Genomic DNA, 26,364 nt, shown 5'->3' on the forward strand with positions numbered 1-26,364 from the left:
TGTGTGTGTGTGTGTGTGTGTGTGTGTGTGTGTGTGTGTGTGTGTGTGTGTGTGTGTGTGTGTGTGTGTGTGTGTGTGTGTGTGTGTGTGTGTGTGTGTGTGTGTGTGTGTGTGTGTGTGTGTGTGTGTGCTATGTAAGTCTTAATGTACTGAAGGTAGAAGGTGAAGTATTTATTCTTGAAAACTGTGCACACAGGATGCAATCTGAGCACATGGATTAGTAAACCTATCTCTGTCATTCTCACTTGAAAAGTTTTTACAATCAGACAATAACAACATATTATTATTAAATGTCATCAGGGTTATTTTCTCCGACTTGACAAGCTCCTCTTAAGCTGTATAAGACCTGGCGTGGGAAGGTTGTTTTAAAATGTAATCTGTTACAATAACTATTTACAGGTCTCAAAATGTAATCAGTAACCCAATCTGAGTATCAAAATATTAAAGTAATTTTAACTTTTGGATAACTTCAATATCAAATGCAATGTAAATAAAACAATATATATAATATATTAATCTGTATTTCAAAATGTATTGTAACACTGTGATCGTTCCAGTAATCTCTGATTTTTTTAAATGTAACAGTAATCTGACTACTTTTTGTTGTATGCTGATTACATCACCTCATTACATGTTATCTGTTACTCCCCAAGCCTGCACAAGACATTATACAAAATATATAAACCGTTTTTTATGGGCAAACTAACGATAATCATGAGTGGTAAAACGGTCTGAATTGATAGGTTACCCTTTCAATGTTTCTAAGAATATCCAGTGTCATGACACTGATGTGTGTGTGCTTTGCTCTGCAGCTCTTCCCAAGTTTCACACCCACCCTCTGTCCATGTCTGTGGATGAGGGAGGCGTGGCCCGCTTCCAGTGTCAGATCAATGGGGTGCCTGAGGCCAACATCACGTGGGAGAGAGAGAGAGGGGCCCTCAACACCACCGACAACAGGTAGCACAACACACCTGCTCCTCCAACTGCTACTGTACAAACTCAAATACAACTTGGACAATTAGAGACATTTACAAGATTACAATCAGACAGTATGTTCAAGACACTTTAATGTGCATTATATGGTATACAACTTTACTTTGAATTTTAGGAATGAATGGTGCATGAAGGATTTCTTCTGTTAAGGCTTATTAAATAGTGGGAACATGTATACAAGTCTGCCCAATGTTTGTTTCCATTTCTTCAATTCGAGGCTCAGAACATCCAACTATCCATTAAAAGCTTTAATTGTACTGCAGCAGCAGGCTTTGATTCTGCCCAGTATGTTCCAAACTCAATAAAATGTTGTGAGCCAATTGGAAAAATAATACTCCAGACATGAACAGAGACAGTAACATGGTTGGTAGAACCACAACAGGGATAAATAACATCGAGACTGACCCTGGGAAAGAGGCAAATACACAGGTGGATAGAATAAGGGCGGGGCCAACATTCACAAAACTTTAGGACAAAGTCAAGCCAGGAAGTGAAACCAACACGACACAAGGATAAATCAGGACACACAAAAACCAAGATCAAGACATTACTGTAACGAGTGTCCTGTGTGACAGTCCAGCGTATTACATTTTGTTACGCCACAGCGGCTAATTCAAGTACAAAACATACATCATTATTCAAATGTCTTGTCTGTGCCTCACATATCTTCTCCCTACATAGATACACTCTCCTGCCAATGGGTGTTCTTCAGGTGTCAGGCGTGAGGCAGCAGGATGCGGGAGTGTTCCGCTGTGTTGCAACCAACATAGCTAACACCCGCTACAGCCACGAGGCCATGCTCAACATCACTGGTAGGTGGACTCTCATGTAGCATGTGATATGCTAAGTTAAGACCTCCGTGGAGGGACCAAGGGTAAAGAGCTCTATCTGCTCTGGTTCTGTACTTGTAAAGATATATTGAATGTTTCTATATACATGTAGATGGAGCCCACACAGTGTTCCCTTTGATGTTTACTTCCTGTCTGTCTTCTTCTGATGTTCCCTTTGATGTTTACTTCCTGTCTGTCTTCTTCTGATGTTCCCTTCAGTGTTTACTTCCTGTCTGTCTTCTTCTGATGTTCCCTTTAGTGTTTACTTCCTGCCTGTCTTCTTCTGCTGTTCCCTTCAGTGTTTACTTCCTGTCTGTCTTCTTCTACCTTTCCCTTCAGTGTTTACTTCCTGTCTGTCTTCTTCTGATGTTCCCTTTAGTGTTTACTTCCTGCCTGTCTTCTTCTGCTGTTCCCTTCAGTGTTTACTTCCTGTCTGTCTTCTTCTACCTTTCCCTTTTGTGTTTACTTCCTGTCTGTTTTCTTCTGCTGTTCCCTTCAGTGTTTACTTTCTGTCTGTTTTCTTCTGCTCATCCCTTTAGTGTTTACTTCCTGTCTGTCTTCTTCTGTTGTTCCCTTCAGTGTTTACTTCTTGTCTTTCTTCTTCTACTGTGCCCTTTAGTGTTTACTTCCTGTCTGTCTTCTTCTGTTGTTCCCTTCAGTGTTTACTTCCTGCCTGTCTTCTTCTTCTTTTCCGTTTCATGGTTACTTCCTGTCTGTCTTCTTGTACTGTTCTGTTTAGTGTTTACTTCCTGTCTGTCTTCTTTTTCTCGTTGTCGAGCTCTGTGTGTTTTAACCTCTTTCCTTCTCTTTTTCTTTTCTTTTCTTTTCTGTGGATAGTTTAGCCATCATAAATCCAACGATCGGTGCTCTCCACAAATATAAAAATGAATATTCAAAAAGTATTCCATGGTGTTTTCTGACAGACGAAAACAAATAAAATGTCTTGGTCACAGCTGAGGTTAAGTGACTGGACTTCTTTCTATGGATTGATAAGATTGCACATAGTCCCTTGATCAGAGCATCCTTGCAACAGTCTGTATCAGTATTATCGAAAGTGTTTAGTGTACATGCAGTACACTGAATTTACAAATTGACCAATCAGACTCAAGTAATCAACTACAGTAAGCTGTGTAATACTGCAATATTTTTCGCCAGTACAACTTGAGATGTTCCTGCACAACAGTCAAAAAACATTCCTCGACTGAATTCCCTGTATCCACTCTTTGTTTTCCTATATTCCAGGTGGAGCTTTCCGAACCTACAAAGAGCCGTTCATCCTGTCAGGACCCCAGAATCTGACCCTCACTGTCCACCAGACTGCCATCTTGGAGTGCATCGCCTCAGGAAACCCAAGGCCCATTGTTTCCTGGAGCAGGCTAGGTATCATTGGACATTTATGTTAGAGTGTACAGGAATATAAGGATGATTAGGTAATAACAGCGTGTTTGAAGTTTTATCAAACAAATATTGTTTGTGTCTGTGTCTCCATCAGACGGGCGCTCCATTGGCGTGGAGGGTATCCAGGTTCTGGGGACGGGGAACCTGATGATCTCAGATGTTTCCCTGCAGCACTCCGGTGTGTATGTGTGTGCTGCCAATCGGCCCGGCACCAGGATGAGGCGTACTGCACTCGGTCGACTCGTAGTACAAGGTAAGGCCATATAGATATACATCTTTGGAGTTCTTCTTCTTCTCTTCTTATCAGAACTGGCCACTGATTTTACTAACTCAAATGCACGGCTTTTGCAAGGAACCGTCTTATAGTATGGGAAATATTATTTTTGCTACCATACCTGCATCAGTTGAAGAGATTGTTTGCAAAAATAATCGTTAACGTTTTTTTTATTATCATCATTACATTATATACATTTGTAAAATTTGAAGGCTGATTTTCTTTAAACATCCGGGCATACTAATCTGATGGAAAACTGCTTGGTTACTGAAATACCAGCTCTGGCAGCATGTGGAATATTTACATACTGAAGGTTAATTATTAGGAGTAAAGAAGACTAATCACTTATTTGTTATTCAAATTTACAACAGTGTTACTTATCCAGTAAACAATCCACCAAATGATGAGTATACTCGTTCACTCAGACGCTAGAAGTTGTATTTTTCAACTTTTGGCAGAGCTAAACTGGTTAGCCTTGTACCCAGTGTTTGTGCTAAGCTAGGCTAAATGCCCTGGTGCTATCTCTGTACTGCACCTATAGAGGGGAACTGAAAACATCAGCTTAGGACTTGGTGCATCTCTGTAGACACACAAAACATATATGTATTTAATTATATATAAACATACAAATACATATAATCAGACAAAGAATCAATCCATCAAATGGTGTTTTATTGCCTAAAAATCACAAATTTGTCTCAGGAGATTTACAAAGAAGAAACTGTAACAGGGAAAAGTACTGCACACTTTTTGTTATGTGATGTCAGTCTGTAAAGAACTGGCTTGGGAACCAGAGGGTAGGGAAGTACTCAGATGTTCTTATTGGAAGTAGCAATTCTACATTTTAAAAGTACTTTGTTTCAATTAAAAGTCCTGCATTTAAAGTCTTACCTATGTAAAAGTATTAGCATTTAAATACACTAAAAGTACTAGAAGTAAAAGTACTCCTCATGCGTAATGGCACATTTCTGACTTGTATATATATATAGATGGATGGATGGATGGATGGATGGATGGATGGATGATGGATGGATGGATAGGCACTTGACCATATTGACTGGCGTTGGTTGGGGGAGGAAGGGAAAGGGTCAAGAGCACAGCTCCACCCTTTCTTCTCACCTTTGCCCCTGGAGTTTCAGTGGGGGTGGAGGCTGGGGGGGGGGCTTGGAGCATGGGGTCTGCTGTGTGGTGACACCAATGGCCTTAGACCACTCCCCTACCTCACACACATGCACACCCTTTCCAGTTCCTTTCTAACAATTAAGCAGTGACACCAGTGTGCAATTGTGTGTGTGGAGCATGAGGGGGTGGGGGGATCTATGGCGAGGACTCATCTGTCATTAGACAGCGGTCCAAACATTAAGCCCACTCATACTCAGCCTTATAAGCCGCGTCTCCATTAGCAGCTCAGAGTGTCAGAGACAGGAACATGGCGAGTGTTAGACTGCTGAGGCTCTCATTAGAGCGTGGCGTCTCTCTGGAGTCCATCGGATCTGCAGCAGGATCAGGCTCTGTGGAAAAGCCTTAAAAGCATCATGCACATCCTCTATCCTCTTCTACAGTGTTCTGTTCAGACACAGATGTTGATTTATCTGTCATCTGTACTTCCTTGGAGGTGTTTTTGTAGTTAAGTGAAAGATATGAATACCTGTACACCAACGCAATTCTACAAGAACATTAAAGCAGTCCATTTTGTATTTCACTTCTTTGTGAGAGGCAATAATAAGTGTAGCAGGGGCCAGTATTTCCAGTCATTTAGACCCCATGAGTCCAGCACCAAAGTATCCTTCAGTTCCATAAAGCAAGAAATAGTCGCTTTGTTATTCTACCCACACTGTCGTGTACATTTCAGTACTTCAGAATGTGATCTGCCCCTTTTAATAGTTTCAAACTAGACTTAGGTGATGGCTTGTTTCCAGTATAGCTCTCCTGTATGTCCACATGTTCAGCTGCAGTTAAAGACATGATGCTGTCACAGAAAGAGAACAAATACAGAAACAAATCTGACAATATTTTGTCTAGCTTGTGGTTTATACATTGCAAACTGTTGACCAACGCATACAGTACAGACATTTATATGTATATGTAGCAAAAAAGAACACACTTAAGAGTTGAACTGATGCAGCAGCACTTACTATGGTCTGGATAGTTTGAAGGGAATATGTCAGCACAGTTCCTGTTCTCCTTAGTTTGAATCTTGATGATTTATGGCATTTATTGTACGTCGCTCTGGATGTTTAAGAATCAGAATCAAAGTAGGTTAACACATACGAGGAATTTGACTTGGCGTTATGGTGCATACATATAAATACATAAAAGTAAAGCAGAACTTGGGACTGATAAAGAAACTATTATAAGATACCTATAATTACATAAACATTATAGCAATATTTACATTGAAATATGAGTGGACCCGTAGAAATTAAATCACAATTGCAATAAAATATGTGCATTTTCAATGTGCAATGTGCAGAATTCAGCGATGTGCAGTATCAGGATGAAATCAAGATATTGTTTACATTGTGTGCATTAATGTCATGTATAGAGTCTAGGATGTGGCTGAGGGTCAGTGTCAGTGGAGGTCCCAGATGCGGAAGGGAAGAAACTTCACTTCATCAGCTAAATGCTGCGTAATGTATAAACGTTATGTGTGTGAACAGCATACATGAGGAGTTATAATTGAAATGACAAGCATAAAAATGGTATAATACTATAAAGGTTTTAGAGACAACTAGGTCAGGATCATCATGTTAATGCTCTTGTGTGCTGGTGCTGCAGGCTGCACAGATAAAGGGGGTGTATTCAGCACGATTTCATGATTGAGACGATCACAGTGGATACTCTGTATACCTCTGAACATTGGCTAGCAGTTGAAATCAGAACAGCTGACACACACTGCTTTCTTTTAATCTCCACTACACAAATCTATATTCACAAAATGTAGCTTGGCCTTCATCTATCCATGTCAATGCTCCTGTTGTCAGAATCTCTGAGCAGATCAATCACTAGCCAAACCTAACCCCCCTCTGATATAGAAGAGGGGAGAAGGGGCTGATCTTTAATATATTCATTAATTTATTGATCAGTTTCATCAAGAAACCCAACAGCTCTGGGCTTTTGTTCTGCAGCGGTGCCTCCAAAATGACATTATAAAAAGAACTGCATGAGTGAGAGCTGAGATTAGAACAAGCTATCATCACTGTTGCTTTATTCCAACTGGCTCATCTTACTGAATACTGGCTCTGGTTCAGTAAGTGTGGAAATCATTCTTGATATGCAGATGATGTGACATGTAAAGCATGAGAGGAAACTTTGCAACAATGATTTGAATGCTGTGAAGATGTATGCACTCGGCTTTCTGTCACTTAGATGTGGATCCTGTGAAAGGATTCTTCTGAAAGTGCAGAGAGAAGTTGTAGTCATAGAGAAAGAAGATATTGCTTTCATTGAAATGTGTGCACAGATTGCAGAATATCAACAGTAAGGTTGCACACAGACTGAGAAAAAAACCCTGCTACTGTTCAGTTCTACACACTATACTGTGTTTGATCTGTTTCAGCAGACACCCAAGAACAGATATTTCCAATTATTCTGACGCAAAATGAACGCAGCACAAAGGCCCTCTCTAGCAAACTTATTGAAAGTAAGACATAATATGTGTATTATCCCTGTGATCCGGATCTAGTCCAATATTTAAGGGCTCGTTCCCGGCCTATACCCTTCAAAATGAAATGGAATGCACTTATTTTAGCTCTTAGTCACGTAGAAGAACAGAAAAATGTGGAAATGTATAAAACAAGTGTACATTTTGAAGTATTTTGAAATAGGTTTCCCAAACGGTTCTTTGAGATGCTTGACCTGGTGAGGAAATAGGAACGTTTCTGCTCTGCATTTGTCTTTTGTAAATACTTAATAATACAGCATGAACATTAGCTTCCATCTGAAGTCAAGTTCAGGGTCAGAATCAGAGAGTGTGCTGCGTGTGGCAGTGTGAAGGTTATTCTGAGTGTGTGTGTGTGTGTGTGTGTGTGTGTGTGTGTGTGTGTGTGTGTGTGTGTGTGTGTGTGTGTGTGTGTGTGTGTGTGTGTGTGTGTGTGTGTGTGTGTGTGTGTGTGTGTGTGTGTGTGTGTGTGTGTGTCAGTACGAGGGGACAAAGAAGACAACAAACACAGAGACAAAAAAGTGGTGGACAGCTAGACGGTCAATGCTGGGTGCAAGGTGCATGTGCATTGGGGGGGGGGGGGTGGCAGGGGAATGGAGGCGGGGGTTATTGATGACCTATGAGACCTGTGACCTTGACCCCTGCCCCCGACAGGAGGACCGTCTGTGGAAACGGTTGAGGAGGGGGCGGAGTCAGGACAGACAGATAGGGAGTCGGAGAGAGGAGGGGTGTGGTCTCAGGGTTAATTAGGGAAAGCTGGGGGGTTGAATAGCGGCCCGGCGGAGGGGTCAGGGCAACCCGGGCCGTCACCTCGCAGGGGGGGGACACAAAGGAGGGAAAGCCATATTGGAGGATCCTGTGTTTCGTCCCTCGCTGTTTTGCACACCAGATGAGCCGCCCAGCTTTTGTCATGCAGATCCCGCTGAGCGCCTCAACATATTTCTCACGTTCAATATGCACCGAAGATCTTTCCCACACTAAAGACGGAGCATCACATGCTGAGAGACATTAATTATTGCCCCAAAGTGTTGAAAAATAATACAATAATTCAAAGTAATACAATGATGAATTGAATGCTTCAAAACCTGAATAAAGTTTGTTTCCCTAGAAGAAGTGCCAGGTTACATAGATGTCAGAAGGCTAGGGAGTTATTATTAAATTAGAGGTTTGAGTGTTATTGCAATAAGCCGATAAGAGTCTTTTATTGGGTAATGCTAATTTACAAGTTCCTGTGTAATTAAGTTTATTTTATTTTAGAGACTGTAGTGTATGGGAGAAATGTTTAAAACCTTTAAAAAGTTTTTATTTCAATACAAGTAGTACTCAATTTCATAGGAATAATAAGCTTTACCCACTAAAAGACTCTTATTGTAATATTAATAAGAACCACTGGAAGGTAATGTTACCATTTGTCAGTATTAAAATACATCCATTGCTCACAGCTTTTATAATGTGCGTTATACTTTAGTGAGATTTGAATTTAATGTTCAGTTCCATGAGGAAGATGACACAGGATGGCTCTCACATATGTAAATGGTTCATGTTCAGAGCGTGTGTGAGCAGTGGACAGATGATTGGCTGGCTGCCAACAAAACAAAAAGGAAATAAATATGTGTGTGGGGGGGGGGGTGTAAACCTCAAGGTCAACAGAATCACGGATCAATACAGAGTATGGATTTACTGACGGACGCTCAGCCTGACACTTTCTAACACAGTGACGAGACAATGATAATGACCAAACACACACACACACACACACACACACACACACACACACACACACACACACACACAGACTAGACCTGACAACAAAGGAAACACAGCCTGAAACGTCATCCTTTACTGTATATATATATATATATATATATACAGTTGACTATGAAGATAAAGAATCTATAAACTGTCTAACTGTCTGAGAACTGTAACTGTAACACAAGCAACGTATATCTTGACTCCACAGTTCCAGACGATAGTATTTGTCAGAGTAGGTCTCTTGGTTTGTCATACCACATATGAAACCATGTTATGATGTGTTACTAATATGTAACATGAACACCGGTCTTACTGTACCTATCTAGCTGCCCATCTTAACCCCAGTCTGTAATCCTGGATATGATGGGGTTTTAATGTATTAGTCTGCCCTTGTCTCTTAAGGTTTTCTCCATCTGAGTGGCTTCCAATGTTTAGCAATACACTTGAAATATTCATATATGTGAAAACCTCTTGGCTAAATGTTTATCTCCCCTCTGTAACTGGATGTTTGGAGTCACACCAGACAGTGTGCTGTCAGCAGATTTAAATCTAGATCCGTTTCTGGAAACCTGAAAGCTTACACCATCACTTCTTCACCCCACCATGTGAAACCTCACACACCTGCAGGGTGACATCATCCCTTCAGACTGATAAAGTGATGTGGCTACATAATAAAGACCCCCCCTGGCTGCAGTGATAAGAGCATTCTTATGGAAATGGACATCTTATAACACATCCCTCTCGGCCCATAGTTAGGGGGTGGGGGGGGTCACACAGGCGGTAAAGGTCAAAGATGATTGAGGCGCTGAGCTTGGGCTGGAGTGTGTGGGGGGGCTTTAGGGTTTAAGGAGTGTTGGTTAAAACCCCACATATATTTGCATGTCTATTGTGTCTCTAATATTGAACTGGGGGGCCAGTAGGAGCAGTCACCCTGCATCTGGACAGCTGAGTGTGTGTGTGTGTGTGTGTGTGTGTGTGTGTGTGTGTGTGTGTGTGTGTGTGTGTGTGTGTGTGTGTGTGTGTGTGTGTGTGTGTGTGTGTGTGTGTGTGTGTGTGTGTGTGTGTGTGTGTGTGTGTGACACAGATCGATTAACTAATGTTCAATATATTGCTGAGGAAAGGATTTTGGAGTATAGGTTCTATTTACTAAATGTATTAAGTCAAGAGATTACACATAACTGTATTGGGTAAGTTGAAAGCAATAATATTAAGTTGAACATAATATTATTGCATTTAAACTTAATATTACTGCTTTTAATTAACCTAACCTACAGTAAGGTGAAATCTGTTGACATAATACTTTTAATTAAAGTAAACTTTTTCCATTCGTTCGGTATACATTTTCTGAAAGGTGAAAATATCACTCATTGGCAGGATGTGTTAGACTCTTGTTCTTGACCAGATAACGAACTGTTGATGGCTGCCAGTGGACGGTAGTGCTAAAGGGGGGGGGGGCTAAAGAATATATACCATTGTTGCAAGTCAAAATACAAAAGCTATTCCACATGAGTTGTATCCACCAGGACTTTTTAAACTACAAATCTTAAATAAAAATGATATATTTCAATGTATAACAACAAAAAAAAGATTTTTGGCATAAGCTGACGTTAAATTGACCCGACTTCTGTGTGCAGATTGATATGACTGCACAGTCCCTTGATCAGAGTGTCCTTAGCTACTGTCTGATAGTATTGTTTGTGTGATAGAGTATGACATTTTGTTTGTGTTTGTTGTTTGTTATGTACCTGCCTAACGACTGCAGATGGAAATGAGCTGTTAGCTAAAATCTGGCATAAAACATCTCTTCTCTTTTATGAGATTAATATAACGTATGCATGGTCCTTGTACAAAATAAATTCCCATAATAATTGTCCAAATTGACCAATCAGAATAGAGTATTTAGCAGTGTAATTAACGTCCATAAATGTCTTAACAAAGACTGTTTTAGTTTGATATAGTGATTGTTTGTGTTGTGTGCACCCTGTCTCATGTCCCTGTGTGTCTCCTCAGCTCCTCCCGAGTTCCTGCAGTGGCCGCAGTCTGTGTCCAGACCAGCAGGGGGCAGCGCTGTGTTCACCTGCGTGGCCCAGGGCGTCCCGGAGCCCCACGTCATCTGGCTGAAGAACGGCAAGGTCCTGACGACCGGGCACAACGTCAAGCTGACCAACAACAACAGGTAGGTGGCAGTGATGTCATCATGTTAATAACTTTTTATGACTTTTTAGATTAACTTTAATTTCAGAAAACCACTTGACACAGAGGCCTTATTTTCCATGGTGCACTGGTTACATATTACACGTACAATATATATTTTTTGTGACCACATTGCATGAATAGATTATATTGAATTCAATGAATTGAAGGTGGGAAATGTATCTTTAGGTTTTAGAATCGGAAAAAAACACATGTGAAGATATCCTCTAAACTGGTAGCAGTAATGTTCTCAGATTTTGGTTTCCTATAAAAACCTTTTTCTATGTCAGTCATTACTTACACACAGCAGAGCTTCATGTAGTCCCGCATTTCCCAGCTGGACCACCTGGTGGCAGCGCTGCATAGAGTGTGAGCTCTCTCATAACATCAAACAAATAACATAAATACACAGGAATATTAAAACATGTCTATACTGCAGATTTATGAATGACGACTTGTTTGGTTTAATTACCTCATATCCCAAACATGATGTTTTGATTTCATGTGTTTTACTTGACGGATGACGTTTCAGGCTGTGTTTCCTTTGTTGTCAGGTCTAGTCTGTGTGTGTGTGTGTGTGTGTGTGTGTGTGTGTGTGTGTGTGTGTGTGTGTGTGTGTGTGTGTGTGTGTGTGTGTGTGTGTGTGTGTGTGTGTGTGTGTGTGTGTGTGTGTGTGTGTTTGGTACTCAACATCTTTTGGTGTTGATTTTATTACTGATGTTTTTCTCACTAACTAGCTAAAATTGACTCTCTAGCTGTAGTTTATTATATTTCAAATTAAACGAGATCGTTTCTACCACTCTCTATATTCTGTATGTATCCTGTCTGTATGCTCTGTGCCTAGCTTGCAAAAGATCACACATGCTTTATTGTATTTTACCCTAGAAAACAATCATTCTCTATAGTAAACTACCCTCATCAAGGGTTGTTGAGTGATTAAATACATATGAAAATTTAAATATTCAACATGTAACACATGATGCACATAAGAACTTTAAGGTATAAACCCAAGGTTTTGACACTGGGTCCTTTAAAGGACAAACAAATAAAAGTGCAATTAGGTCCAATTCTAATCAGTATTGTGTTTAGGATCATATTTGCCCAAAAACATACAATTACAGTAGAAGTAGCCTAGCAGTAGCATTAGCATTAGCAGTGACAGTAACAGTCAGTGTTGGGTGTAACGCGTTACAAAAGTTACGAAGTTACAGTAATGTATTATTTTGTTTCTAAGAATTCACAAACATCGCGAGACATTCCGACAACAGAGAAATAATTGTGCAGGTAGAATATTTACTCAGTAAGCCTGTTTACTATTGCATTGCGAATCTGTTTCTGGAGATTCGCAATGCAGAGCTGCAGGCTCGGAGAAAATAAAGAGAAAGACAGGAGTGCGCGCAGCCCAAAGCAACAGAAGGTCACTTTCTCTCTGGTCTGCTGCTTGAACCCAGAGAAGTTCAGAGACTCGTGGCAGAGTGTTGAAAATATGCAGCCTCTGTCCTCTGTTGAATTGCCTGCTTTTAGAAAGCTTCTCAGCCAAATCCCCGTTAACACACCAATGACCAGGTGAGCTAACGTTGCCATAGAGACTGGTTCATATACAGCAGGTCACAGGGCCGTGCAGAGGCTCCACTAACATGTTGTTAATAACACACAGAGACGTCATGTTACTGGTATCACATATTATTCAGCCCACTTAAACGGAGCATGAGTTTAAGATCCAGCATGAGTTTAATTTCTATGTTTTCCTAATGTTCAGCATGTACTGCCAGATAGATAGATATATAGCTTTAATTAATGAGCTGCAATAAACTACATTTTAGCAATGAAAGCCATACTTTTGCGGATATTTTGGTCAAAGTAACTCAAAGTAACTCAAAAGTAATGTAACGCATTACAGTTCAGAGACAGTAACAATGTAATGTAACTTATTACTTTAAAAAGACAGTAATAAGTCATATGTCCTGTATTACATTTTGGAAGTAACTGCCCATCACTGGTAACAGTAGAAGTAGCATTAGACTTAGCAGTAACAGTAGCAGTAACAGTAGCAGTAACAGTAACAGTAGCAGTAACAGTAGCAGTAGCAATGAACTGATGTGTCTGTATGTTCTGTGCAGCACTCTGGCTCTGACCCGTATCAGTTCTGAGGACGAGGCCATCTACCAGTGCATCGCAGAGAACAGTGCCGGCACTAACCAGGCCAGCGCTCGGCTAGCCGTGGCTCAGCCTAAAGACCTGCCCAGCGCCCCTCATGGCCTGACAGCCAGCCCGCTGACCACCAACAGCCTGCAGATCTCCTGGATCCAGCCCCTCCCCAATGTCACCGACAGCATCATCGGATACGTCCTGCACATCCGCAAGATAGGAGGTCAGTGTCAGCCCCGTCAGAGCAGGAGAGCTGTAGCAACACACCATCTGGACTTTAAATTCAGACAGTTGCAGTTATAGTAAAAACTAAATGTCTGTGTGTCCTCAGAGCCGGACAGTCTGGAGCTGCAGGAGGCCATCAGTAAAGAGACCTTCCAGCATGACGTGGCCAACCTGGAACCTGCCACCACCTATTCCCTGTACCTGAAGGCCTACTCTCCTCTGGGGGCCAGCCAGCAGTCCCACACTGTGGTGGCTACAACTCTAGGGGGCGGTAAGAACAAGAAGACTGACCACACCGTCGGGGCAGGGCTCGCGAGATTGAGAAAAGCCGATATCACAATATATCTGAAATACCTTGATAGTGAGATTACAACAATGTTGACTATTGTTGCTTTTACAAATATTAACACAAAGAGAGTATAATGAATGAATGATTTATGTTTTTAGTATGCTAACGTGCTATATGTTAAGTGTTTCTCATTCTAGTTCACAAACTAAAACAAGACTTAAACGACAGAATTATAAAACTGTAAAAAGTAGACCAAACGGCATCAGAGTGTTTTTCAATGTAATACTGTTCTAATGCAATACAAGTACATAAACACGCTGCATGATACAGCTAGCATTTAGCACGTTCTGCAACATTGTGTCTGTCAGTAATGGCAAATAATACAACAGCTAGTATGGTAAATTAATTTTAAAAATCCATTGTAATGTCACCTGTAAAAACATGAAAAGGCACTAATGCAATATTACAGCCTCAGAAATTTAAGAAGGTACAGTATCATATCACGATATCCATAAAATATCTGCGTATTGCCCAGCCCAACAGCGGGGCTTTCTCTTCGATTGGTATTATTTTACACCACAGTGAAGCGTACAGGTTATAACAAAACCAGGTGGCGTACTGTTGGATGTCCTCTCTGTGCTAAAGTCTGTGTTAAAGAGCCTGTGAGGACAGTTAGAGCTCACCCTTCTCCCTCTGATGTCTCTGTCCCTTCAGTGCCGACACCTCCCACCTTTTTCACCAAGGTGGTGAACTCCACAGCCGTGCAGGTTCTCTGGGAGCTCCCCAGCAAGGCTGGCAAGGCTGAGGGCTTCAGGCTGTCCTACCGCAGGGTCCCCCACGCTGACTTCCAGGGGCCCATCCAGCTGGTCTGTCTCATCAACGCCCACACCATCTCTGAGCTGGGTAAGTGTGTGTCGAGAGTGTGTCCCCAACACTGACCCTGATCCTGTTTAAAATATAAAATCATTTATCCAGTAGGTCTACATATCAAAAGTCAAAGTCATCTTTATTGTCAATCTTTCAGTTTGTGTGTACAGACAGAGAGATCGAAATACCACAATCCCGAGGTATAAAAAAGTTAAAGTAAATAAATGTACAAATATATATAAAAATATGTATAGAAATACATATATATATATATGTATTTCTATACATATTTTTAATATTTTTCATATATATATATATACACACACAAACATGAAAAGGCATAAATAAAAGAACAACGGTCAATATATACAAAATAACAGTACCTTCAGAAGTTTTCCGTTGGAAATATTAAAGAAAATGTACATAGTGCATATCCTCTATTAGATACTGAAAACGAACCTGTTTTTATTGCTCAAAAATAAATAAAATAATAACGTTACATTGAAAATATAGTCTCATATAAAGCCAATGCATTCAATAGCTTTCAAAGAGCTATTTTACCAGCTGTTCTGAGTTTGGATCTCAGAACAGCTGGTAAAACCTATTGCACTAATGTTAATAATGATGTAAGGTATATTTTTACCTTGGCTCTGGCTGTTTCTTACGGAAGCCGAGAACGGCCATGGATTTTTCTCTTTTTTATGCACTGTTATCTTGCGATACCGACTTATTATCTCGTTATCTCGATATAACAAAGATTGTTTTCTGAATTAATTTATTTCGTTATCTCGACATAAAAAAGATTGTTTTTCTCGAGATAACAAATTAATTATTTCGTTATCTCGATATAACAGAAATATTTATGTTACCTTAGCTGAAGCAGCCGGATAGATAGGAGTTTGTCAGTGTCTCATCTGCTAACCGGTAGCCCCTAAACAAACCCAGTCAAGTAAACAAACTAACATAAAGTGTAACTTACCGTTAGGCTAAACCTACAGTCAGTGGCTACGGAAGCCATTCATGGCAGCTCTTGTAGGTTGAAATCAGGTTGAAATGGTTGAAAGCAAGTCGAACATATTATAAATGAATTCGTTATCACGAGAAAACGATCTTTGTTAGGTTTCAAGGTTTTATTTGTCATATGCACAGCATATACAACGTATATGTTGGCAATGAAAATCTTATATCCCATGTTCCTCCAACAACTCCACATACATGGTGCAAATAAGATAAATAAAATAGTGAAAAAGAGAGAAGAATATTTACAATAACAACAACAAAGATTTGAGGATGTGAAATATATACATATGTGGAATACATTGAAAGTATTTAAATACTTTACACTGTTGAATGAGGAGGTATGGACAGATGCATATATTATGTATAGCAGATGTATATGGCAGATATGTATAATATATAGATATGTGTACTATAAACAGATATGTATGGCAGATGTGTATAATATATATATATATATATATATATATATATATATATATATATATATATATATATATATATATATATGTGTGTACTATAAAAAGATGTGAGTAGACGTTCACCGAGCTCAGGAGTTCAGCAGTCTTATAGCCTGTGTTATAAAACTGTCCCTGAGTCTGGTGGTCTTGGTCCGGATGCTGCAGTACCATCTGCCAGACGGCAGCAGACAGAACAGATTGTTGCTGGGGTGATGGGGGTCCTTTAATATCCTACCGGCCTTCTTCCTACACCGCTGGGTGTAGAGGTCCTCCATGGATGGCAGCTCCGTCCTGGTGATGTGCTGAGCAGTTTTCACCACCCTCTGTAGAGTCTTATAGTTGAGGGCGGTGCAACTGCCATACCAGGCGGTGATGCAGCAAGTCAGGATACTCTCGATGGTGCACCTGTAGAAGTTGCAGAGTATCCTGGAGTCCATGTTGAACTTCTGCAGCCTGCGGAGGAAGAAGAGCCACTGTCGAGCTGTCTTGGATATGACCCTGGTGTGATGTGTCCATGTCAGGTCCTCACTGCTGTTTACCCCGAGGAACCTGAAGCTGCTGACTCTCTCCACAGGAGTCCTGTCGATGGTGATGGGTGTGTGTGCCTCTCTCTGCCTCTTCCTGTAGTCCACAATCAGCTCCTTTGTTTTTGCTGACGTTGAGATGGAGGTTGTTGTCCTGGCACCAAGATGTCAGGGCTCTGACCTCCTCTCTGTACGCCATCTCGTCGCCGTCTGTGATCAGGCCGATGACGGTCGTGTCGTCAGCAAACTTGATGATGGTGTTGGAGCTGTGTGTGGCCACGCAGTCGTGCGTGAACAGGGAGTAGAGGAGAGGGCTGAGCACACAACCCTGAGGGGCTCCGGTGTTGAGGGTCAAGGTGGAGGATGTGATGTTGCCCATCCGCACTGCCTGGGATCTGCCCGTTAGGAAGCTCATGATCCAGTCACAGAGGGCGCTGTTGAGCCCAAGGTGGGCAGGAGCAGAGGATTGCACTTATGTTGAGATAATGAGATAAATTAATTTGTTATCACGAGAAAACAATCTTTGTTATGGCGAGATAACGAGATAATAAGTCGTTATCACGACATAACAGTGCATAAAAAAAATCCATGGCCGTTCTCGGCTTCCGTAGTTTCTGTTGCTGACGCTCACAGCTGCAGCATGTCGTAGTCAATAAGTGCAATCCTCTGCTCCTGCCCACGTTAATCACTATGTTCTCCACCTGCTGACGGGATGAAAAGGTCATGAAGATTTGCTCATCATAGCACCAAGATGACGCATACATGTCTGAGCAGGATCTATTACTCGCCCTCCTTTGTTTATATGACACCTCCATGCTCAATGCCTGTTACCATAACAACACGCCTCCAAAACAATATGATTGAATGGGAATACAAGGCATCAGCTGCTCCTTTTATTGGATTCTATTTCCAAGGATACAACACCTCTGAGACTCCACGTTTGAACAGACTCCACTAACTGTCTCCTATTCCTGTAGCGCGTTTCCTTTATAATTAATAGGCCTATTCATTATCAGATGTGGACTTTTTATAATTATCCAAAGGTTTGTCTCTTATGCTGCTCCGTTTATCAGGATGGTTACATTTCTGTGACACTGATGGGTGTAAAACTAGCAGGGTGACAAATGTAGTGCAGTTTCAAAATGCCCACAGTTTCCTACAACTTCATATAGAGCTGTAAATTGTAACTATATATCCACAGCTATGAGTAGAGAGTTTTGAGTCAGAACACATTTCCATCAATGAGCAATATGTTTGGTTTGAGCACGAACACTTCTTCAAATTCCTCTGGAAATCACACAATGGGCTGCCTTTAAATTAGAATGCATTTTAGTCTTGACTTTATTAAATCCAGACAAATAAAAAGGGAATAATCACTGGCCATAAGAAAAAAATTCTCCCTGTTTGCAGTTTGGTTCTGTGGGTGTCTATCAGTCAGCCATTGCTCCTTAAAGACTGCAGTGGTCTCTACACCTCTCCACTGAGAACTCAATGAGCAGCGCTGTCGATGATAATCATGTTTCATGTGTCGTAACCTCATGAGCTCATTATCTGACCACACTTCATGGGGACTGCAGATGCTCTAACAGGCAGCTTAAATAGCTTTTAGTAATACATGCAAAAGACTATTCCTCTAAAATGGATATGACCACGTACTGATTAAACCAGTTAAAGTCAGGGCAATCGAAACGCTGCTGCAGTGATGATGTATTTTTGTAGGCAGACCCTAGAATGTTACAACTCCCTTGACAAAAAGCAATGGGATTTCTTTTTTGAATCTTGGTATATGCAGATTATAATCTCTGTTGCAAACACATGTGTATAATTCTTACACGGTTTGTTCAGCAGGGTAATCTAACACCACTGTGTGATTTTTGAAACTCAAATGCAATCGCCAGACCAAAAAAGGCAATCAAGGAACTTAATTAAAGTCACATGACATGACATCACCACCTCTAAACTAAAGGAGGCTAATGTTCAGCGTGATGATGTTAAGTAGTTTCATTTCGTCACTTATAAATAGTAATAATAATAATAAAGCTTTATTTATATAGCACTTTTCATACAGCAAGTGCCGCTCAAAGTGCTTTTCGATAGGGCACACATCACAAATAAAATCAACAAGAAGAAATTCACCTCAGATTACTGTAGATGCTAAGAGCTTTGTTGAACAGCATAACAACATAAAATAGTGTTTCAACGTGTTAAAACACAAAAAGGTGTGATAGTAAAAACAATAAAACAGATAATGACCCCTCTCAAAGAAAGGAAATAAATAAAGGAAGTTAAAATACTAAGTTAATTGATATCGAACAAAACAAAAAAAAACTATAAAATAACTAAACATGTATACACACTAAAATAATAACAATATAAAATGATTGATAATTATAATAGAGGATAAACCATTAAAAAATTAAAAGACCAACTTAGAAGGAAATGTCACTGATAAAACTGTTAAATAATATAATTATTTTAAAACATATGAAACCTTTAAAATAAATAAAACAACATAAAGTCATGGAGGGTGTTGCTAATAAAAAGCTAACTTGTCTTCAGCTGTCGTTTATAAATGTCCACTGAGTCAGCCTCTCTGATACCGGCCACCTTATTTCTGGCTTTTAACCAAAAAACATGTATTAAAACTTTAGGAAGATGCATAGTAAAATGCCAACTCAGGGTATATGATTCATTGCTGCATCAATATTCAATCCCCAGCTGTATTGACATCATGTGTTTACCTAATGGGTATAAGTATTTCCCCTTTTAAACATTGTCTCCGTCTCCTGACTCTGGTTGGTTCCTGTGTTTCAGAATCCGGTGCTGTGTATGAAGTGAAACTGGTGGCCTACAACGGAAACGGGGAGAGCGACTGCTCCAAGAGACTGGTGTCGCTGGCAGAGGAAGCCAAGAGCGCCCAGAGCCCCGGTGAGTCCCACACAGCTGATAACACAAGAGGAAATTTCATTAGGCATCCCATAGTACCCAAACCCATACACACCTTTGAACCTTGCAAAGACGTTTTGGAAAAGTTAGACTTTATCATCATGAGGTGAAAGAACAGACAGCCATTTTTGTAAATACATATTACATTGAAAAACAGATTTCAAGACATTACATAAATGAAGAATAAGAACCTTATTTAGTTATTATACACTGCCCGGCCAAAAAGGAGGTCACCACCTGGATTTAACTAAGCAAATAGGTAAGAGCCTCCTATTGGATAATTACTGCATGGGTGATTATGTTTCAGCTGGCAACAAGTTATTGAACCCTAACTGATGCAGTGAGTAGCTTCTCATTTGTTAAACAGTCATGTTGAAAGACATATCCTGTGGTCGTGGAAAAGATGTTAATCTATTTCAGAAGGGTCAAATTATTGTCATGCATCAAGCAGAGAAAACATCATAGGAGATTGCTGAAACTACTAAAACCGGGTCAAGAACTGTCCAACGCATTATTAAAAACTGGAAGGACAGTGGGGAAACATCATCTTCCAGGAAGGAATGTGGTCGGAAAAAAATCTTGAATGATCGTGATCGGCGATCACTTAAACGTTTGGTGAAATCTAATAGTAGAGAAACAACAGTAGAACTCACGACTATGTTTAGTAGTGAAAGTAAGAGCATTTCTACACACAATGCGAAGGGAACTCAAGGGATTGGGACTAAACAGCTGTGTAGCCGTAAGAAAACCACTTGTCAGTGAGGCTAATTGGACGGCTTCAATTTGCTAGGGAGCAAAAAGATTGGACTATGATCTGGGGTTGCTGCAGTTGGTCTGGTCTAGGTTCAGCAACGTCCCCAAAGAATGAGGTCAGCTGACTACCTGAATATACTGAATGACCAGGTTATTCCATCAATGGATCTTTTCTTCCCTGATGGCACGGGCATGTTCCAAGATGACAATCCCAGGATCCATCGGGCTCAAATTGTGAAAGAGTGGTTCAGGGAGCATGAGACATCATTTCGCACATGGATTGGCAACCACAGAGTCCAGACTTGAACCTGATTGAGAATCTTTGGGATGGGCTGGAGAAGACTTTGCGCAGTAGTCCGAATCTCCCGTCATCGATACAAGATCTTGGTGAAAAATGAATGCAAGACAGAAATAAATGTAGTGACATTGCAGAAGCTTGTTGAAACGATGCCACAGCGAATGCGTGCCGTAATCAAAGCTAAAGAGTGCGTGACCTTTTTTTTGGCCAGGCAGTGTATTATAAGATGCATACAAAGACAACATATATACTGTATGATAACCCAATTAGGCAATAGGACACAAAACTCCAAAAATGATTGATAATCTCTACTAAAATGAAATGGGAAAGAGAATTATGCGTGACATTACTGAGGAAGGTTGTCAGAATACATGGGTTAATCAGAAGGCACCAACTCAATCCTTTGGGAAGAGAAGAACAGGCAAACATACCTTTACAGTTGCAAGTGCAACGTTCATATTTTGCCGTTTGGTTTAATATCATGTTAAAACCTTAAAACAAAGCACGTTGGCATGAAAGGACATACTGTAAGTTGTAAAATGCAGAATATTTAGATGCGGGCAGCAATATGTAAAAAACCCTGGAAAAAAAAAACCTTTATAATTGCTAGTTTACGGTATGTGAAGCTCATGTTTCGTTTCTGTGTGTGTCCAGCAGAAAACAGCCTGTGTCAGTGCAGGGAGGGGGAGGCCTCACTCGGCAGCATCGTCATCGGCATCCACATCGGCACCGCCTGCATCATCTTCTGTGTTCTCTTCCTGCTGTTCGGCTACCGACGCAGGTCAGTTCCAATACTGTGCTTCCTTTTTACTATGTATTATACAATACAATCATTTTTAATCTGGGGAATCATGCCTTGTGTTTACTGTCAGTGGTGAAGTATAATGAAGAATGCACGTAACATTTGGAGGTATGAGTGTCTTTATATTGTATGTTACTTTATACTTCTACTACATTTTGGAAGCCAATATTATGAGTGAACACATTTTTAAAAACTATAACCATAATTTGATCATATAGGGCTATGAAATGGGCCATTTTGATGTCTTTTGTACTTTTACTACTTTTACTTGTAACAGAGCATTTAGAAATATAGTATTGTTACTTTGACTTTAGTATAAAGTCTGAGTACGTGTTCCACCTCTTTTTGATGTAAAATACATGGACCAAACTTAATTGATCATGAAAATTCTGCACCTTTAATGAAGTAGTGTTAAGCTATGCAAATGTTGCGTTAGCAGAACCTGTACTCACAGCTGGAACCTGTTTACAGTCTGTTTTGCAGTAAAGGGACACAGGACAGCTGGTCTGTGCCGAGGGACAACACAGGACACAATGGCATCCCTAAAGACGGAGCGCACCGGCCCAGAGTGGAGCCCCCACCACAGGTAGCCCCTTTTTCCTCAAATCACTTTAATAGCTAACCTCCTAAACATCAGCGGTATCTGATCCTTCTCTCCTCTCTCTCCTCACTTCCTGTGAGCAGGTGGTCTGTCCGGCGCAGTACCAGGTGGTCATCGAGCAGCACTGTTCAGGCTTGCCTGGCACAGACACTGGCTAAAACTGGTCTATAATGTCAACATCCATACCCCCCCCCCATCGTCCTCTCACTTCCCACCAATGATCCTTCTGTGCTCTCTGTTAGGGGTCAGTGTTAGGGTTACTCTCCCCATGAACAGCTGCTTATAACCTTAAATGTGACAACATTATCTAAGAGCTAGGAGACATGCTGGTCCTTGGTCACCCTAACCCTAACTCTCAAACTAAAGCTTTATTGCCTTTATTGCCTGTGCACATTTTCATGTGCATGTAGAAAAAGCCTTCAAAATGCATCGCCAGATCAGTCTGACACATTCCTTTGGTTTGTACTCCACACACACACATGTCACTTTTTCAGTAGGGTTCTGTTCCATAACCAAAATAGAGTATTCCTCTGATCCCCCTGGTAAGCTGACATGTTAACTTGTGGTCTTAAAACCCAGATGAAGCCATTCTTAGTCTGTTGTGACGGAACTCTTTGCCTTCAGTTCATCTGCAATAAGAAAGGGAAGACATAGTGGCCTTTGCAAACGCCTTAAGAGAGTGAAAGTGATAAGAAGTGATTGTCTATCACCGTATGAGCCATTTAGAGGAACTGTGTAAACAGTTTACTCAACTCCTCTTCCCCCTTAAAGCTGCACGCCTCCAAAGAAAGCTACCTCAGTCTGACAGGAATGTCTGAGCCATAGTTCAGGACAGTTTTAGCCTGATTTTGCTGCTTGTGCTAGCCTACCTCAACCAAAAACTACTGAACCCCTTTCCCTTCACAAACTACTTCCTCCACCAGTGCCAGTGTACTGTGCCAGTCGCCAACCAGTTCAGAGAGTGCTCACCAGGATGACTTCCAGGGAGTGTTTAACCGTGGCATGGCCTGAACTCCACTGCCACAAGCCTTACTGCTCCAGAGCCTGAACAACTTCCTGTTCAAGCCATGTAACCATTTATTTCCACCAACATGTCCAGCTTCAGAAATCTCTCTAACTCTCAGCACTCCTTCCTTGATAAGCATTGACCTCTACGTGGCTTTCCAGTGTCCATCTCCAAAGACTAATTTGTGCAGAGGAAGAAGCTCATGGAACATATAAACCTCAAAGAGTGCCTCGAGAACATTTAAAGCATTCCTTTCTTTCTTGTAGTTCATTAGAGGAAGTTCAACATGATGCTTGTTTGTTCTGCACAACCCTGATGGAAAATTGATCAAAAAAAGCCCAAAAAGTGTATTGGGCCATGCTGCAAAGTTAACTCTCCAGATGCCAAATGTGTCAGCCTGGAACCTCGACGAGACTGAGTTGGCGGCAAAGAATTTTAAAGGTGACACCTGCCTGAAGACACGGACAGCGCCGTGTCTCCCAGTGTCAGCCTATCCAAAAAGTTCTCCTATGAAAACCAAGCTGAATGATACCCAAAGATGTAAACATTTTTGATGGTTTTCCTTATTTTCCTTTAAAGAATTATTTTAAGATAGACATTTACTTAAGTTTTGGGATGTTCCAATTTGAAAGGGGCCACCTGTGTATAAAGTGCTTTAACGTAACCCAAACCAAAAAAAATCTCATGATTTCATTTTCTTTAAATACATTTAGTTTGGTCATTCCAGGTGCACCCCTTCAACATGGAACTCTTTATTTTGTTGATTCTAACATTTACCTTTTTAAAGAGTAACCAAATGAAGATGTCAGATATTTTGAAATACGTTCTATGTCGATGCTACTGTTTAAGGAATACTTGCTTTCTTTTTTTAGTAGTTAAATTCTTGCCAAATATTTATGTGTTTTAAAAAATATGTATCCTCTACAAATGTAACATTCCAAGGGTTTACCTTTGCACTTCTTCATAACCAAAGCACAGGAACATGCTTGTGAGCATGATATTATACACAAGTGTGTGAACGGTTAACAAAAGGGGAACCTTGAGGGCAGCAGCTTTGAGAAGAAACCACATGTTCCCTAACCCTAACCTTAAAGGAACCTTTTGACCTAGGTGACATAACAAAGAGTTGAATTACACATGGTTGTATTTTAAAGTGCCCAAAAAGAAAAATGTGTAATTAACACCATCTGCTTTACGACACTGACTGATAGCCGCTAAACAGGCCTGACAAAACACAAACAGCTTTATACGTTCATCAACCACCCATATTAGCTTAATAGCTAATGTTTCTTTCTTATCCTCAAATGAATACAAATCCTATTTTGCTCCTCAGGTTGTTAAAAAGGCGCTGCTAACATCAGTTTTTGCATGCTAGCTAGATGTAGCTATAGCAAATTTAAAAGCTTACTTGCTAATGTCATCAATAGTACGCTTGGATGCTAAGTTCTGTGCAATCCTCGTTGTTCATGCTAGCTAGATGTAGCTAGCACATTTAAAAGCTTAAACAAAACAAAACATTCATCTTTCCAACTTTATAAATGAAAAAGAGACAGTTTCCTGACTGAAAAAAGCTAATATGTCACTAACCAATAGTAGGTGTTGTCACTCGAGCTTTTATGTTCCTCAAGGTTCACCCTAACCCTTTATGAGTGTTTTAGGTTTCCTGAAAGAATACAGTATTAAAGGATAAGGGCTTTCCCCCTCATCTACCTCTGCAGCTGTTAAACAAACATGATGCCAAAAAGTGTATTTGATATAGACCTAAAAGACGATGTGATTTTTGTAGTGCCAATTGTCTAGTGGTTAAGCTAGTTTTTAAATAGAACACATTTGTTGCTTCTGTTTGGAACCATTTCATTTCTCTGCCTCTTTTCATTGAGTCTTTTGTTGTTCCTGCTGTGCACAGGAAAAATTGCCAAAGCAAAATGTTTGCTTTTTATTATTGTTGATATTATTATTAGATTTGATAACATTAATTAGGGTTTTTTTGTTACATGTGTAAGGATGGTATGAAAATGAATTTTCTGTTATGGTCTTTGAGGAAGTGATGTGAGTGAGAATGTATGGCTGGAAGTTTTTGAAGCCGAACTCACATTTTGCCCTTAAGAGCCAGCGACTCGAAGAAAAAGAACCACAAAAAAATGTAGGAAGGTAGAAACTGTCAGCTAGTCCCAGGGAGAAACAATGCTTTAATGATTCTAAGTGCTTCTCTGTTCACTAAAGCTTTCCCCTGTAATGTAGCCAACTGAAATCCTAAAGTTTTAACCTGCTGCGGCCGAGGTCCTGTCCTCCGTCAGCCAAAAGGAAAAAGGTTGGGAGGTAAAGGACTGACTGCAGACACGCTGGAGACCAAGCTGTGACTTGAAGGCTTTCACTGTAAATTCAATGCAGCACATCCACACAAAAATGGTGTCAGTTCACACAAATGACCAAAAAATAAACGTTATAGTCTTATTTTTGTCACAATCCTGGCATCTGGAAGAGAATAGGGAGGGACTCTGAGGGAGGGAGAAGTTAATGACATCTCAAATTGTGTCCTGACATTAGTGATCACGAAATCACAACATTAGTATATTATTTTTAAAAAGCCACGCAACTTCCACTGTTAACAAGCAAGTAAACAATACAGGTTAATATTTCGATAAAACTTAGAACGTTCGCTAACATGAGGTAGATTTGCCTATGTCAAAACATTGCATTACAAAAAAGCATTTAAATTACAGTTTTTATTGATAAGTAAGTGTAATAAATAACACATATTTTCCGCTTTAACAGACATGATGGCACAGGTGACTTCCACCCTAATACATGTGATGTTATGCAGGACTTTTCACATTCATTTACAACAAAAACTCACAATTTTTTACATTTTATTCTGTAAACAGATTTTGTGGCTACAGTTTTGAGCAAAAGTTGTATAAAGAACAAAAGAATATTTGAAAACAGCAGTAGTGCCTCATACTTTGAGGGCAGCACCGGAATGTCACAGTAACACAGGTGATCTGAGTTTCCATGATTTGTATGAACTGACCCTTTAATGCTATTTATTTATTTATTCAGCCAGAGGGCACCGGTTGTAAGTCTTAAAGTAATGAAGGTAAATACAAAACACCAGTACTTAGCTACAGAAACGTTGGCGCTCAAGTGACAAAACGCTAATATGCTAATAAGTTGCATATTCATCCTCATCTCTTCTTTAGGCAAAACATATAGCTGCAAATTGACCAAGATAATATCTTAAATTACAGATAAACCATGATAGCTTGTGCACATTTTTGCCTTTCTAAATAATAATTATTATATTATTAGAAATATTAAAGAGGAGA

General features: G+C 40.3%; 1 protein-coding gene across 1 annotated transcript in view; it reads left to right on the top strand.

The window, feature by feature from the left end:
- si:ch211-57n23.4 (immunoglobulin superfamily DCC subclass member 3) overlaps positions 1–22,190 on the top strand; it is a 31,928-nt gene extending 9,738 nt beyond the window's left edge. Inside the window, exons 3-14 of the mRNA XM_063899670.1 lie at positions 813–957; positions 1,675–1,805; positions 3,066–3,203; positions 3,316–3,474; positions 10,919–11,084; positions 13,222–13,472; positions 13,581–13,745; positions 14,478–14,666; positions 19,447–19,560; positions 21,284–21,410; positions 21,903–22,017; positions 22,116–22,190. Of these exons, the coding sequence (XP_063755740.1) occupies positions 813–957; positions 1,675–1,805; positions 3,066–3,203; positions 3,316–3,474; positions 10,919–11,084; positions 13,222–13,472; positions 13,581–13,745; positions 14,478–14,666; positions 19,447–19,560; positions 21,284–21,410; positions 21,903–22,017; positions 22,116–22,190 (1,775 nt within the window). The remainder of the gene's footprint in view (positions 1–812; positions 958–1,674; positions 1,806–3,065; positions 3,204–3,315; positions 3,475–10,918; positions 11,085–13,221; positions 13,473–13,580; positions 13,746–14,477; positions 14,667–19,446; positions 19,561–21,283; positions 21,411–21,902; positions 22,018–22,115) is intronic.
- The last annotated feature ends 4,174 nt before the right edge of the window (positions 22,191–26,364 follow it).

This window comes from Eleginops maclovinus, chromosome 13, assembly GCF_036324505.1.
Source record: "Eleginops maclovinus isolate JMC-PN-2008 ecotype Puerto Natales chromosome 13, JC_Emac_rtc_rv5, whole genome shotgun sequence".
NCBI classification, from domain to species: Eukaryota; Metazoa; Chordata; class Actinopteri; order Perciformes; family Eleginopidae; genus Eleginops; species Eleginops maclovinus.